General features: G+C 48.0%; 2 protein-coding genes across 9 annotated transcripts in view; one reads left to right on the forward strand and one right to left on the reverse strand.

The window, feature by feature from the left end:
* Positions 1-367, reverse strand: part of ZMYM3 (zinc finger MYM-type containing 3) — a 32,003-nt gene extending 31,636 nt beyond the window's left edge. The window contains exon 1 of one of the 3 annotated variants that reach the window (XM_058032835.1): positions 348-367. The gene's annotated coding sequence lies outside the window, so the exon portion shown is untranslated. Of the gene's footprint in view, positions 1-75; positions 151-347 lie in introns of those variants that run through there. The other 2 variants (XM_058032834.1, XM_058032833.1) reach the window with 2 other exon arrangements.
* NONO (non-POU domain containing octamer binding) lies at positions 18-15,037 on the forward strand. 6 transcript variants are annotated; one of them, XM_058032842.1, is made up of 11 exons: positions 18-153; positions 1,678-1,846; positions 4,380-4,600; positions 5,591-5,892; positions 7,891-7,986; positions 8,856-9,052; positions 9,805-9,889; positions 10,936-11,038; positions 12,374-12,416; positions 12,737-12,846; positions 14,005-15,037. In XM_058032842.1, the coding sequence occupies exons 2-11, from the start codon at positions 1,687-1,689 to the stop codon at positions 14,140-14,142; spliced, it is 1,455 nt and encodes a 484-aa protein (XP_057888825.1). In that variant the 5' UTR covers positions 18-153; positions 1,678-1,686; the 3' UTR covers positions 14,143-15,037. The 6 variants fall into 6 exon arrangements, with proteins under 6 accessions (XP_057888825.1, XP_057888826.1, XP_057888820.1 ...); XM_058032843.1 differs by having other exon boundaries at positions 19-153; positions 1,678-1,801; XM_058032837.1 differs by lacking the exon at positions 18-153 and adding an exon at positions 1,350-1,514.
* The last annotated feature ends 632 nt before the right edge of the window (positions 15,038-15,669 follow it).

The raw sequence follows: 15,669 nt of genomic DNA on the forward strand, positions 1-15,669 counted from the left end.
GCTGCCGCCTCTCCCGGCCCCAGCCCCGCTGTCGTCCCGGGGGGTCCGGTCCGGCCGCACCGCCACGGCCTCTACCTGCACGCGGGGGGACCCACCCGGCCGAGCCCGGGCGCCGCCACCGCCTCCCCGAAGCTGGAGCGTCTCCCCGGGGCGGTGAGTGACAGCGCGGCCGGGCGGGGCTTCCGCGGGGGCCCGGGACGCGGCACCGCCCCCGGGAGGGACCGCCCGGGCCGGCGCCCCCCATTCCCGGCACCGCCTCGCCCGGGATCCCCCTCCCGTGCCCGTGCTGCGCTCCCGCACCGCCCGCAGAGCCCGGCGTGCCTTTCCCCAGCCATGACAGCGCCCACCTGGCCTCGCCGCCCGCGGCTCCCCCTTCCCGCCTGCCTCCATCCGTGCCCCCCGCGCTGCTCCGCCCCACTGGGCTTGTCCCACCCTCCCCCGGGGTCCCCCGCCGGCGGGACCCGAGCCCCCTCCGGCTCAGCGGGGCAGGATCCAGCTCTCGGCCGCCCCGCTCCACCGGGGGGCTCTCCCATCGCTCCCGCCCCCGGGAGCCTGCGGTTTCCCGGCCTGCGGGCACACGGGGGTGCCGGGGCTGAGCGTGGGCTGGGAGCCGGGGGCACACCGGGAGCGGGCGGCGGAGCTGCGGGAAAGCCGCGGGCGCTCCGCAAGGGCTGTGAGCCGCCCGGGGTCCCGTGCCCGGGAGCGGGCTGGCCGCGGGCGCGCGGCACCTGCGCCGGTGAGGCGGCGGGAGCGGCGGGGTTTATGGCAAGGCGGTGAAGTGAAACCCGCCCGAGGCACGACACGACCGCGCTCCCAGAGCGCCCGGTGCGCTCCCAGGGGCAGGAGCCGCCTTCCTCCGCACAGCGACGGGAACGGGCTCCGGGCGACGAGGGGGAGCCCGCGGCTGAAGGCGGCAAGGAGCGGGCACGGGGATGGAGAACACCTAGAGGAGACCGGATCGGCACAGGCCGGCCCCCCGGCGCTGCCGGGCTCCGGTGCTCACTGGCCGGGGTGGGGAAGCCAAGGCCGGACCCGCCCCGGAGCCGTCGGGGGGCGCGGCGGGGCGGCACGCGCTCGGCGCCGCCGCTGGCCCTTTAAAAGCGCGCGGCCCCCGCGCGCCCGCACCGCGCCTGCGCGCCGCGCGCGGGGCGGCTCGCGGCGCTCCCTTTGTCCCCCGCTCGCCTCTCACCCAAGCTTGATGCCCGCCGCCGTGATTGGCAGCGCGCGCTGCCGCTCCCTTGACCAATGGGGTCCGCGCACGGCCAGCTGGTCCCGCCCCACTACGGCGGCCGCTGTGAGTGACGGCGGGCTTGGCCAGTTAGCGGCGCGGCGGCGGTCGCCAGGTGGCCAATAGGAGCTCAGGGAGAGGGGCGCCGTGTTAGGCTGCGCGAGTTCCGGCCGCGCGCTCTCCGCTCAGGGCCGCCGCGGTCCCGGTGCCCGTGTCCGTCCCGGTGTCCGTGTCCGGGGCCGGTGCCCGTCCCGGTGTCCGTGTCCCTGTCCGGTGTTGCCGCCAGGTGAGCTCGCGGGGGCGGTAGGGTCGCGGCTCGGCCCCGCTCCGTCGCCGCCGGGGCCCGGCGCGGCCTGCGCGGCCCGCCCCGCCCCTGCACGCGGGGCCGGCGGGAGCCAGCCGGGACCGAGCTCCGGGCCGCCTCCCGACCGTGCGCGTGTTGCTTTTAGGTGGGGAAGATGCAGGGCAACAAGGGCTTCAACATGGAGAAGCAGAACCACGCTCCGCGCAAGCAGCACCAGCAGCACCCGCCGCCGTCCATCCCCGCGAACGGGCAGCAGGCCAACAGCCAGAGTGAGTCCCGGGCCCGCCGCGGGGGCCCGCCCGGCCCCGCTCTGGGTAGGCGCTGAGCGACCGCTTCGGTGCAGCGGGAAACCTCGGGTTAGCTGCGGCCCTCGGGCGTGCAACAGGTCTCGGCAGGAACAAAAGGAACCCGGTTTTCTAAGTTTAAATAATAAATCCTTAGGTTCTCAAGCAGGCTGCAGCATCTCCTGCTAAATCAGTTTATTCCCGTTGTTGGAGGCTGCGGTTTTAATTGCGCCTGGGTTGTATTTGTGCGTTTTCTTTTGGTTTTAAGTCCGCTCGTGGGTGCGCGGGAGTCCTGTGGCGTTTGTTGGGAAGTTTCTTGTGTTCGTAAGTTTCTTGCGTTCCCAAAACCAGGGAAAGCGATATAGAGGTTCTGTCTTTGTCCGCAAATCCCAGGGAAAGATCGCTTACAGTTAGAAAGTCAGTGCGTTCTTGACAGTGTGTCTGTAAGCGTCGCGAATATAACGAGCTCTGTCTTTCATTGTCTGGTTCCTGTTTTTTTCCCCGGGCATAACAGATGGCTTCTCAATACAGGTTTTCTTAGGAAGTTAGAAAGTTAAGAAGCTTGATTGCTAGAGCAGTTACTAGATTATACAGAAGTAAGAATCGGTGAAGATTATGTTGTAGTGAGAACGTTGTTGCAGCGATCTGCAGGCGCCTCTTCAGACTGATTTTTCTTTGTTTATAACGAGGAACCGGGAGATGCCCAGCTTTACTCAGTATTTAATGCCAGTGGACATTGCCGAAGCCGTTCTGCTCCAGCGGGTGTCCGGGTTTTCCTGGTCAGTGTGGAGTGTGCTCCGGAGCGGGGACAGAACGCGTTAATGGCTTCAGGGGCCTGAACCCATCTAACCTGATGGTTTAGAAGTGGCGAGACATCTCCGTTAGCATTTTTGGGGAGGGAAAGAGTGCTTTAGTTTTATTAGATGTGGATTTTTTTTTTTAAGTTTGGACACTTTGGCTGTTCAAAACAAAAATGTGTGGAAGTCACCTGTGTGCTTTGTGTGATTCCTCATAGTGGGGTTTTTCTGTGTCAAGGATACCGGGCTGGTAAAAATCCGGCATGTTTTTGTTAAGTGGCAGAGTTGAACAGGCTCTTTATCAGTTCCCAGACAATAACAGAGCAGAGTGGCAGAGCAGCCGGTTCCAGTCGGGTTGAAAACAGTAACAGTGCAGCTGTACTGGGGAATTCCCTGGGGAATCAGCTTGGAGTGAGTGAGTGAGTCTCACTCCTTTGCATGGATCTCCTGAGGCAGAACAGAGGTACTCTGTGTACCCCTGAGTGTAACTCTGTGCAAGTACCTCGTGTTGTATCCACAGCCCTTCAGATTCATCCCCAAACACTCATGCTGTGAACAAGGCAAAACATTTCACTCCTGCACCTTTGCTGTGTGAAGTAGATAACTTACTCCTACTGCTCTTCTCTGGGCACACTCTGTCTGGTTATTTAGTGTTGGCCATGGAGACGTGCTTACTCCTATCAAAGAATTGTCCTTGCATTGTCTTTTCATGGACAATCTTTCTCATTTATTGCCCTGTTTTGTAACTGCAGTCAAGCCATTGATGTTCACAGTTTATTTCATATGTGTGACCATGACTTGTGTCCTCCTCTGCAAAGCAAAGGAGTTGCTTTCTGTGCCCTGTAGTCCTGTGTGGTTAAGTTCCATGTGTGTTTAAGAAAATGGGGCACAGGGTGATAAAGTGATGCTAAATCCACCCCTGTGTCTGGCACAAACAGAGCTTTCAGGCTCATGCTGGACTCTTGCTGAATTAAGGGTTAAAGATTGTATATGCCTGTGGGGATTTGAGAATGTTACTGTTTGTGTTTATTTCTGTTGGACAGCTCAGAAAATATTTTAACCTTGGACTTGATCTCAGAGGTCTTTTCCAACTTTAAAAATCCCTTCTAGCAGAACTTACTGAATAGGGATTTTTTTCTTGTAATTAATCTTGTAATTTTTCTGAGGGCTCATTTATATGGCAGGGTTTTTTTTAAATTTTGGGTTGGTGTTTTCCCCCACTGTTTTAACTATTCCAGCCTTCTCTTCAGCTTGGAAACCCATACTCTGGAACCCATCTCACAGAATGACAGCTATCTTAAATGTTAACTGTCTGAACAAAATTTCCTCTTATTTTCATATTTTTCTAGATATCTGGAGTTGGTTTTGTGTGTTTTTGAGTAAAAATCTGTTTTCTGGCTAAACTGTGGCTTTTCTGTAATTATTTGTGTTGTAATAGCAAAATCCTGTGTTGTGACTGCGGTTGTTTTTTTTGTGGGCCAGTTACCTTGACCAGGTCTCAAAAAGTTGGAGTGAAATATTTGATGTTATTTCAAGCTGCAGTGTGTTTGTTTCCTCCAATTCACTGGTGTTAATGAGCACTGAGGTTCAGTTTTCTTTAAAAAAGCTATGGGACCAGTCTGAAATAAAACATCAAACTCCCTTTTTTGCTGGAGAGATGGCTGGAGAGGTTTAAGACCAAAATGAATGAGTGTGTTACCTGTATTATCCTGTGTCTCTGTGGTCACTGTGATGAAACCTAATAAAATTTATCCCCCCAACTGTAGAGCAGCTGTGTACCTTATTCCCCTCAGATGAAGGCCTGACCATTGACCTGAAGAATTTCCGGAAACCCGGGGAAAAGACCTTCACCCAAAGGAGCCGCCTCTTTGTGGGGAATCTGCCCCCTGATATTACAGAGGAAGAGATGAGAAAGTTGTTTGAGAAGTATGGCAAGGCAGGGGAAGTCTTCATACACAAGGACAAAGGCTTTGGTTTTATCAGGCTGGTGAGTGACTTTGCACTTTGGGGAGTTTTGTGGTGATGGCTCTCAATGGAGCACTGTTGCTAATTGAAAGCTGTAGATGGTCTGATGTCTTGCTGATTACACCTGCTGATGATCTCAGTAACCTGGAATATGGGATTAGCTTCCAAGTGGTTGGTCTAGAGCTTGCTTTTAAGAGAGATGTGAATTTAGGCAGCTTGTGGCAGGAGTTATGAGAGATCTGATAAATTTATTCTGAAATCAGCTGGTAGAAAGCAGAAAAAAACTCACATGAATGTGATGCTATTATAGACAAAGTGAACTTTTCTATTTCTGGAATATGGAATTCCTATGGGCATAGTTTGTCATGCAGCATTTCTGGCATGATTAATGCTCTTGGGCTAGGGGATCTCTAGATGATCACGTTGAAGTGTGTCTGAAAGGGAAGTAGCTACCACCATAGAGTGGTTCTTAGATTTCTGTGGCTCATGCACCACCTTTGTGAAAGCCTTGAGGGGAGTGGATGAGGTTCCCACAGCCATATCTGGGCCACTTTTATGTAGTGCAGGGGCTTAGTAGTTACTTAAGTGAGTGGAAAGGTGTGAAAGTGGCATAGAAGGTCTTTCACAGATTGTCATACTGTCAGCATTTCCTTATCAGACTTGGTTCATAGATGAATCTTGGTTGTTTCTTTAAAATTTGGGGTTTTTTTGTTTTTTTGTTTTTTTGTTTTTAAGGTGCTTTGTAGCCTTAATATAATTATGTGTCATAATGAGAATGTCACTGTTTGCTTAGTTCATACTAGCTGTTGGACTAAACTTAGATATTTGTTATATATTTCTCACCCTCCCCACCCCCAAACCCTGGCTGTTCAGTCATTCACGATAAGGAATAGCTGTGCTTTTTAGCACGAGAATCATTTATTTCTCTCAGAAGTACTTGCTGTGGAGAAATAAGTTTGTGTTTAGTCCCGTGCCTTTGTGGGAGCTTTAATGCAGGCTGTTTTATCTGCAGGAAACTCGCACCCTGGCAGAGATTGCCAAGGTGGAGCTGGACAACATGCCTCTGCGTGGGAAGCAGCTCCGCGTGCGCTTTGCCTGCCACAGCGCCTCGCTGACAGTCAGGAACCTGCCTCAGTTTGTGTCCAACGAGCTCCTGGAGGAAGCCTTCTCAGTGTTTGGCCAGGTGGAAAGGGCTGTGGTTATTGTGGATGACAGAGGACGATCCTCTGGGAAAGGCATTGTGGAGTTCTCAGGGAAGCCTGCTGCTAGGAAGGCGCTGGATAGATGTAGTGATGGGTCTTTCCTGCTGACTACGTAAGTGTGCCTGGCACAGGTGCTCTGCATGGCTGGTGCACCCTGGTTCTGACACCTCAGTGGGACAGGTGGGGCATGAGGTGGTGGGGGATTGGCCTGGGGGGAACTTTATTTAGCTTTGTTCCAACAAGAGACAGTCTGTGCTGAAGCTCAGGTCTGAAAGCTTTCTTCTGGGAAGCTGCTAGGTGGGGTAAGTGCATAAAACTTCCCAATAAAGCTTTTCTCCATAAAACAACCTTAGGGCAATTAAAGCAGCCTTTAAGAACAGAGCCTGTTTCAGAGACCATCCATATAACTTGTTTGGAAACAAAGTGCAAGTGTTTTAATTGTACACTCTGGGTCACTAAAGGGGAAAGTCTTCTCCACAGGGTGGAATGCCACTGTGGGCATGGGATCTGTTGGAGAGGCTGCTCACATAGATTGCATTGTGTGGAGTTTTCACCATTATAAACTGCTTTCCCTGTACTTGAATGTAATAAGGGAGAAAATCATGTTCTCATAATTATATGAAGTAGCTCAAGCAAATGACCAATTCCAGTTGCATTCCACAAAGCATCTTGTTGCTCTGTTAAGAGGGAGCCATTTCTTATCTCTTAGAAAAAAATTACTCTCTTGTATTATGCTCCTAGAATTTGTGACTAGAACGCTTTCTGAAATTGAGCTCAATATATTGCTCATTTTTGAAGCAATTTTTAAAAGTTTTGTGCTTCTCACTTCCTGTGGCTCTGCAGTGGCACAGCTATACACAAGCACATTCAGTTTCAAAAAGCAGGTTTTATTTCTTTTTTAATAGCTATTTTTCTCCCTGATGCTTCTTAAGGATAACCAGCATAGTGAGTAGTGCTCTACCAGGAGGATTATTGTTAGGGAGCTTTTGCTGGTTCAGAAGTCTATACCTGAAAGAACAATGAAAACAGACTTTTAAAAGTGATTTTTAAACCTAATCACTATCAATGCATAGCTAAGGTTAACATTCAGTCTCTTTATAGCTATCAGTACATTGGGTTTTGGTATCTAAGACTACAAATAAGTCTGTTATTCTTTTCTAGTTATGGTTTGGTTTTGATTAAACTTGTTCTGGTTTGTCCTAGTTCAAGACAGGAAATCTAGATAAACTGTTTGAAATCTGTTCATATTAGAAAATAAGATTATTAATAATGGAATATGTCACATCAAAGTGCAAAGCTGTATTATGGATCTTGAGCTGAGGAAATGGATTTTAGCCCTCCATATCCTGCCTTCCTGCTGGAGCCTGGGTACCCATTGCCAACTTGGCACAACAGGATCATCTGTCTTCATTTCCCCAGCCCTGGCACATGGGACTGAGAGCTCATGGGAAGCTGGGGTGCTGCTTTGTGCTGAGGATGAGCAGTGTCAGTGCTGTGCTGGAGAGCTGATTCAGAGACCAGGTCAATACTTTGTTCTGCATGCAGAAGCCAGGGAGAGAGGAGCACACATCTGCAGTGTCTGCTCTGAAGTGCACCAGTGCATTCCCTGGGGGGTGGAAATTCAGACAAGGGCCCAGTGGGCTTTCCTAGAGCAATGTTGCCAAGCAACAGTAGCACATGGTGGCCTCACCAGCACAGGATGACTGGATGGTACAGCCTGCAGCCTCCAGTGAGGAGTGTGTGGTGACTCTTTGCTTTAGATAGCCATAAAAAGGCACAGATGGCTTGTGCCACTCTAGAGACAAGACTTCATGCTGAGTAGATCTTACTGGAGTGTGTCAGGATTCCAATTAAGCTGTAACTTACAAGTAACTGCAAATACTATTCTTCCAGTACAATTTTGGTTTGGATTAAACAAGGATTTTGATTTACAGTTATACTTCTATTCTAGAAAAATAAAGTTCAAAGTGATTCCTGGTTTCACTTTGGTTGAGATCCCCAGCTGCCCTGAGTTTCTTTGAGCAGTGCTAAAAGCAGTATAAGTTGTGCTTTCCACAACTGCAAGCTTGTTCTTGATTTTTTGTCAAAGCACCTCATTTTATCTTTACAGATTCCCTCGCCCTGTCACTGTGGAGCCCATGGATCAGTATGATGATGAGGAGGGTCTACCAGAGAAACTAGTCATCAAAAACCAGCAGTATCACAAGTATGTGCCTGGCATGCAGCAGGAGAGTGCCTGTGGGCCAGTGTCTGTCTTAGAAGGGTGGCTCATCAGGTCCTCCTTTTTTTTCCATAAATGTGACCTGACTTTAGAAGGAGAATTGCATTCACTCTTCTCTTGCCATGATTGGCTGAAAGAAAACAGTGATTTTGAATCCACACTACTGAATAAGACTGGCTGCCTTTGCATATTTTCTATAAGTCCATTTCAGTTGTTGGAATAAAAAATTAGGTCAATTTGATACAACACAGATGGCATGAGATTCCCTGGGAAGTATTACAGAAAGCCTTTGTAGGAAACACTTGAATCCACAATAGAAATTTGGGGAATTATATGAGTGGCATTAGGAGATTGTAGAGCTATCCAGGTATAAGACCAGAGTCTTAGAAGACTTCCCAGTATAAGTAGGAATCCTGTGATCTGAGCAGTTGTCACTGGCAAACCATGTGAGCTCATGAATTTTTCAAGTAAGGAAGATGAGAGCTTCAGGAGGTAGAATTAGGAATAGTCCTGTTCTACAGGTGCAGAGTGAAAATAACATGCACACTTGGGCAATGTTTGTTTCTGGAGTGCATCTGTCCATAAGATGTGCAGCAGGAGCAAAGGCTTGCCCCCTTGCTTTCAAGGGGATTTCTAAATCTCTTTACCCAGAATCTCTTATGAAAGCAGTGTCATTTCTTGTTATGGAGGAGGACAACTTCCATGCAGGAATAAGATGATGCCTGAGGAGCAAACAAACTGGTGTCTTAGGCACAGTTAAGTGGGGCCTGCTATTGCATTTGACACACAAATGGAGTTTGCTTGGTTCCTCCTTGCTCTCCTGAAGCATTCACTAGCTGTTCATTGTGTGCCAGGGAGCGTGAGCAGCCTCCTCGGTTTGCACAGCCTGGCAGCTTTGAGTATGAATATGCCATGCGTTGGAAGGCTTTGATAGAGATGGAGAAGCAGCAGCAGGAACAAGTAGATCGCAACATCAAGGAAGCTCGAGAGAAGCTGGAGATGGAGATGGAAGCAGCTCGCCACGAGCACCAAGTGATGCTCATGCGACAAGGTACAGCCAGATGGGTAAATCCAGGGTGGGAGCAGGGCCCTGTGCTGTCCTGGAGTGGGTGGCTCAATGGACTGGCTAGAGACCACTCAAGGGGAGCTGTGGTGCAAATAAATGGAATCGTAGCATTGTTTAGGTGGAAAAGATCAGCAAGTCCAACCATTAACCTCCTTTCAGGTACTTGTAGAGCAATAAAGTCTCCTCAAGTCTTTTCTCCAGGCTGAGCCCCTTTCCCAGCTCTCTCAGCTGCTCCCCATCAGAATTGTGTTCCAAACCCTTCCCCAGCTCTGTTCCCTTCTCTGGACATGCTCCAGCCCCTCAGTGTCTGTTTTGTTGTGAGGAGCCCAGAGCTGGACACAGGATTTGAGGAGTGGCCTCAGCAGTGCCCAGGCAGGGGACAGTCACTGTCCTGGTCCTGCTGGCCCCACCATGGCTGGGACAGGCCAGGTGCCCTTGGCCTCTTGCCCACCTGGGCACACCTGGCTCCTGTTGAGCTGCTGGTGAGCAGCACCCCCAGGGCCTTTCCCACCAGGCCCTTTCCAGCCCCTCTGCCCAGCCTGGAGCTGCAGGGCTTGGTGTGCCCCAGGACAGGGCCTGGCACTGAATCTTGTTAGACCTAACATGGAGAGATGCTACTGTATTGGTAAAGACTCTGTTACCTTTTTCTCTTCTATATTATAGTTCTACTTCAGGAATTCATGAGAGGTGGCATGGGAGATGAGTCTGATTGTGTTTTTTACTGTTGTCTTACACAGATTTAATGAGGCGCCAGGAGGAGCTGAGGAGAATGGAGGAATTGCATAACCAAGAAGTACAAAAACGTAAACAGTTGGAACTCAGGTAAGGGGGCAGGTTGTGAAATGCTGTGAATCCAGAGCAGAATAAAACACCTCTTCACTGTGCCTAGTTGTTCATTGTGACAATTTAATTACTACCTCAAGTGTGCCTGTACTTTGGGCTTTTTTTGTTCATAGGAAAGAGTGTACATTTGGTTTAAGATGGAAGAGTTAGGAGTTTCTTCCATTGATTAGTATGTGCTTCTTCACATTTCTGTGTCTCAGTTAAGCTCCTTTAAATGAGGCAGATAGAAAAATCAGAATCTCTGCTGTGATTTAGTGGCTTCAGTGCTGCAGATTGGGAAATCCCATTCCAGCATCTCTGTTTTCATTTGAGGGTAACTTGGTCTCAGAGATTTCTCTCTCCATTGTAGCACTTCCTTGTCTTGGGGTTGTTTTGAGAAGCTCCAGGAAGATTACCAGACTATTTGTAATAGAAGGGGCTTGAGAGCTGTCAGGCTTGATGCATGATATTGCATGTAGGCTGCATGCATTTGGGAGCTGCTGTGTACATAGGGTTGGAAAACACTTCTAAGATCATGAGTTCAGCTGTAAATCTGTCAGTGCCAAGCCCACCACATCTACACATCCTTTAAATCCTTTTAGGAATGGTGACTCCACCAATTTCTGGGCAGCCTGTGCCAATGCTTTGTAACTGTTTTGAAGAAATTTTCCTGATGTCAAATCTGAATTTTCCCTGGTGTGACTTGAGGCAGTTTCCTCTTGTCCTGTCACTTGTTACCTGGGAGAAGAGACTGACTCCCACCTGGCTCCACCCTCCTGTCAGGCAGTTGTAGAGGGTGGTGGTGTCCCCCTTGAGCCTCCTTTTCTCCAGGCTGAGCCCCTCTGCCTCCTTCAGCTGCTCCTCATGACACACACACACACACACACACACACACAAGTGGTTTGTTTTTTTTTTTTCAAATGAGCTCTCAAAACTGAAAGTTTGAAGTGTGAAGTTTCCAATGAAGATCCATGAGGCAGCACTGCAGCCCAGTGATGCAGGTGGTTGGTGTTTGTTGTGCTGAGCATCTTGGGCTTGGTTTGCAGGCAAGAGGAGGAGCGCAGGCGCCGTGAGGAGGAGATGAGAAGGCAGCAGGAGGAGATGATGAGACGCCAGCAGGAAGGCTTCAAAGGGAATTTTGCTGATGCGGTACGAGTGCCTCTACATTTCCATTACATCTCCACACTCACTGTAGATTTTTCCCTTCCACAGCACAGCTTTCTGTGAATTTTCAGCTTGGTTGGAGGACTGTACATCAGTAGTGCAGTCTACCCTAAATTATTGACTCCCTCCAATCTTAATACAGTTTAGCCTGGAAACTGTAAATCTCCCAGTTCTGTTCCACTGCTCTTCACATAGAGCCCTCTGTAGCTGTCTTACTGTTCAGAAAAATGTGTGCTGACTAATTCTATTCTAACAGCAACACACACTGTCCTGAAGCACTGCAGCAGAAGGCTGTTATGATTATATGACTGGCAATATCCCTAGCTTGCAGTCTTTCTTAGTCATAATAAAATGATCCCAACTGAGGGCATTGCTGCAGGCATGGTATATGCTTGTACTTTAAAGTCAGTTGGTCAAGTATTTTTTTGTAGTGTAACCTGGTGGTAACCTGCCTTTTAATAACAGTATCTCTAGTTCTATAGAGAAATGCCTTACAATTTGTTTCCAGTCCCAGGCAGTTTCTGTTGTGGAGGCAGCTGTAGGGCTGCTCAGGTGGTGTAATGGCTTTGATGCAGCTGGGGGTAAGTGTTCAATGCTTACTAGTGAACTTGGCCCCTAGGCAAAATAGGTAAATGTGTGTCAAACCAAAGGGCCAAGAGCATGGCTGAGCCAAAAGCTGGAATATTTTCTTTGTGCAGCAGATATCCTGATTCCTACAAATAATATTGCCTTCGTATGATGGATAATGGCACTGAAACTACAGATGAAATGAAAGTTGTCTTCACTTACCACTGTTAAAAAAGTAGTGCTCTCACTGAAGTGCTCCTGATTTTGCAGTGAGAAAAATCTTTGATAGGTGTTTCTGATGCTTGGTTAATAAAAGAGAAATTGAGCTCACTAAATGGTATTTTAATGCAAGTGACCCAGTACTGTGTCTTTATGTAAGCTTGCATTCCTTTCAACAGGAAAAGCTTCTTAGCTGTGCTGAGAGAGTAGCAAAAGTAATTCTGTCTAATGTGTTACTACTGCTCAGCACATCTTTCCATCAAGATGTCTTTGTTAAAGTCTGCATGTGCAGCTTTGCTGCTGGATGTTTTATTATAATTTTGAAAAACTACCTTTTATAATGAGATATTTAAAATAAAACCTATTCATTCAGCAATTGTCACGTGAAGGTTGCTCCTGCCTTTCTTTGACATTTACCCTGGGAATTACTTTTCTATACATTATTCAGTAGTAAATCCTCAGAACTCTTTAAATTTGTATAATTTCATTTTTAAAAGCCTGATTATCAGTTGAGATGAGTGTCTGTCTTTCCAGAGGGAGCCACCAGACATGCGAATGGGACAAATGGGTATGGGAGGTAAGAGTTTTCTTTGTTCCTGTGCGTGTTCATTTCCTTACAAAATCTACCCCCTTTTTTTAGTGATCTCATTTTATTGGCTTCTTATTTAGAAACTCAGTCAAAGTAATCTCCCAGGCTAGTAAGAGGAAGTATTCATGTGACAGGAAACACAACATGCTGTAAAGCAAGATCAACTGATTGTGACCTGATAGTGCAAAGCTGGTTAATAGACTGGACTCTATCCCTGCATGGAGCAATGATTTGTGGCTCTGGGATGATGAGCAGACCCCAGTCACTGTGTGTGTGTGCCAGGACTATTCCTCAGTTTTCTTTTCCAGGTACCATTGGCATGAACAATAGAGGAGCTATGGGTGGTACCAATGTCCCAGCTCCTGCACCTCCTGCTGCTGGTCCTGGAGCTATGATCCCTGATGGAGCCATGGGAATGGTAGTGTATCTCCATCTGCTTTTTGTGCACACCTCTGAAATGCAGATTGTATTGTTTCCAGTATTAAGCACTAGCTGCTGAAGTTGAGGCTTATTTATCTACTCAGACCTGTTGCTTCACTCCTGCTAAGTTAATCTTGCCTTGGTACTAGCTGATAATTTTCAGGAGATTGAGCCAAGTGTAATAATGGCTTCATTTACTTCCAAGAGAGCTAGTGCTAAAATGCTTGTTAGAAAGCTCTTAGGAGTAATATATGGTTGTTTTTAAATGACCTAGTGGGAAGCACTCTGTGAAATTGAGAGGTTTTTGAGAGTAGATTCTTGTAGGCATAAAGCCAAGCTTTCAGGAGTGTTCTGTTCATCACCAGTTCCATAACCAGAAAAGGGTTATCTCCTCTTCTCATATGCCAGAATGAGTTCAGCCAATTTGCTTAGGAGGTCAAAAGCAAAGAATCAGTGGTGTTCATGCTTATTTGTTTGACTTTTTAATTTTTTTTGTATTAGATTTAGTTTTGAACTTTACTGCAGGGTTTTGCAATAGATGCTGGCTTTTGTGGCATTTGTTATCCATCTCTGTCACACAGAGGATTGGCCCTCCCACAGCGTCAGGACTTCAGTCACCAGCAGAAACAGCAGCAGTCATAGTAAAGTTTGTCCTGAAAGTTCATCTTCCTTCAGTGGTTTCTATGAACTGGTCTAATAAACAGTTTTCCTGCAAACATTCCTATACTCAGACTGCTTGCTCTGTTGTGACTGCTGTGATACAGATTTTTTTTTTTCCCATAAAAAACAGTTTTATTTGTCTAAAAACCACCTAAGTGGTAGGGACAGCAAAGCAGCTGAGGTTAAGGGAATGTGCACTACACAGGGAAATTAAGGGGGAAGGTGAAGCCAGGTGTGGAAAGGGAAGATGAGTTCAGATGGCTCAGCTGCTGCACACAGTCCCAGTATGCCTGACTGCAGGTTGTGTGGGGAAAGGAGCTTTGTTCTACAAAGGTTTGGGATGTGGGGATGTTTTTGGTGGGGTGAATGCTTGCAGTGAGGTCAGCTGGAATTGTGGAATATTGGTAGAATTGCAATCAACTCAAACTGCTTTTAACTGCCCTTTGTTCTTCCTTGTTTTTCTTCCTGCATCTTCTGCACGTGTGCTCGTCCCCAGACCCCACCACCGCCTCCAGACCGCTTTGGCCAGGGTGGAGCCATGGAAGGCCTCGGGGCCATGGGGGGGAACCCGCCCGCCTTCAACCGCGGAAACCCGGGCGGGGATTTCGGCCCCAACAAGCGCCGCAGATACTGAGCAGGGTTCAGCCATCCCCTGGACACGCCCCAAAGGAGGAAATCTCGGCAGGCCACACACAGGGTTCAACCTGGGGGGGAGGGGGGACGTTTTAAAGATAGTTAATTAGGGCCTGTTTTGGTAAAGCCACTCTAGGACAAGGGGAGTGCAGTCTGACTGGTAAAGGTTTTGGAAAATTTCATGTGGTGCATTCCTAATTTCAAAGTGAAAAATGAATTCTGGGAGGCTGCCCTGGTTCAGTAACAGTAAAATCTTGCAAGGACCCTAATGCCTTGACCATTCCAGGTTTCCTGTATGCAGCTGAAATCATGAGGCTAAATTGGATAAAATTTCAGTATGTCTTGGCATTTTTTTAGTGTAGTGTACCTTGCTTAAGAGCACTGGGGGGGGGTCTCTGGAGAACTAGGGCAGCATTTGGGTACTTTGCAGCTCCCATGATTTTGTAAATTTATATAGCTCCAAATGATCCGTCATGTAGTGAATTGGAGGAGGTTTTGTTTGTTTCTTTTTCTTTTTTTTTTCCCTCCTAACTTGTTAGTTACTCTTTTTACCTGGACCATTTGTTTCGTTGAAGTAGTTGACAGTCGTGCAGCCTGAAGGGCTGGGAGGTTCTTGTTTGGATGGATTTTTTTGATAATGTGTTGTATCTCTTTATTTTTACTGGTAGTAAAGTACAATCTATTGGATAAAGATACTGTATCTCATGCTGAAGATTTAACTGAAACAAATGTTTGTATAATCCTAACCTTGCCTGTCTTTTGTGTAGAAGTACTACAAGATTTTTCATTTAGTGTAAACTGTTTGAACACAAACTGTAATTGTCCCACTAAAAAGTTCGAGTTTGTCTGAGGAATGTTACAGGAATGCATTATTAAAATGGATTAAGCCTTTTTTATCTGGTGTCTTGTTTCTTCTTTTGTTTTGTACTAATGTCTACATTTGAATTGAATTGAATGAAACTTCAGATTATGGTGTGAAAGTTGTTCTTGCATATCCCTGTAAAAGAGAGTGTTCAACCCCTGAGGATTTTGTAGCAGTTTTCCTTCTCACAGAACGAGTTTTATTTGTGGGTTGGAATGTGACCTTCAGCTTCAGCAGGTCAGAATGCGGAACGGGAACTGCTGACATACCTGGGATGTGTCTGCTGTGGTTGAAGACTTGTCAGTGTGTCCTGGAGCTCAATTCCTTTCTCAGGTGCAGAGTGCAGTCTGTCTGTGCTCTGTGCTGCAGTTGCCTCTGGCTGGGACTTTCCAGAGCTCCTGTGCTGGGGTGGGAAGGAGAGGACTCGCTGTTGGCAAGGGTAATGCTTTATCTGGGGTAATACCTGGGGGAATCTGTAGGGTCAGGAGCCTTCTGTGGCTTATGCTCTCACATTGGGTCTCTAGAGTTGAGACTGCAAAGGAGAAGCTTAGAAATAAATTTAGGTGGGAAAGGGAGGAGGGAGAAAGTGTTTCAGCCTGAAAGCATAAGAAAGTGCCTTGAAAAATTGTGAAATCATGGGGAAGATAAAAACATTTTGAGATGACT

The sequence above is a fragment of the Melospiza georgiana genome, chromosome 12 (genome assembly GCF_028018845.1).
Source record: "Melospiza georgiana isolate bMelGeo1 chromosome 12, bMelGeo1.pri, whole genome shotgun sequence".
Classification (NCBI taxonomy): domain Eukaryota; kingdom Metazoa; phylum Chordata; class Aves; order Passeriformes; family Passerellidae; genus Melospiza; species Melospiza georgiana.

Excerpts from the sequence above, each read along its gene's own strand:
- NONO (XM_058032842.1), top strand. The coding sequence starts at position 1,687 with ATGCAGGGCAACAAGGGCTTCAACATGGAGAAGCAGAACCACGCTCCG. Across the intron at positions 1,847-4,379 it reads CCCGCCCGGCCCCGCTCTGG|AGCAGCTGTGTACCTTATTC; the intron begins GTAGGCGCTGAG and ends CCCCAACTGTAG. Across the intron at positions 12,417-12,736 it reads GGGACAAATGGGTATGGGAG|GTACCATTGGCATGAACAAT; the intron begins GTAAGAGTTTTC and ends TTTCTTTTCCAG.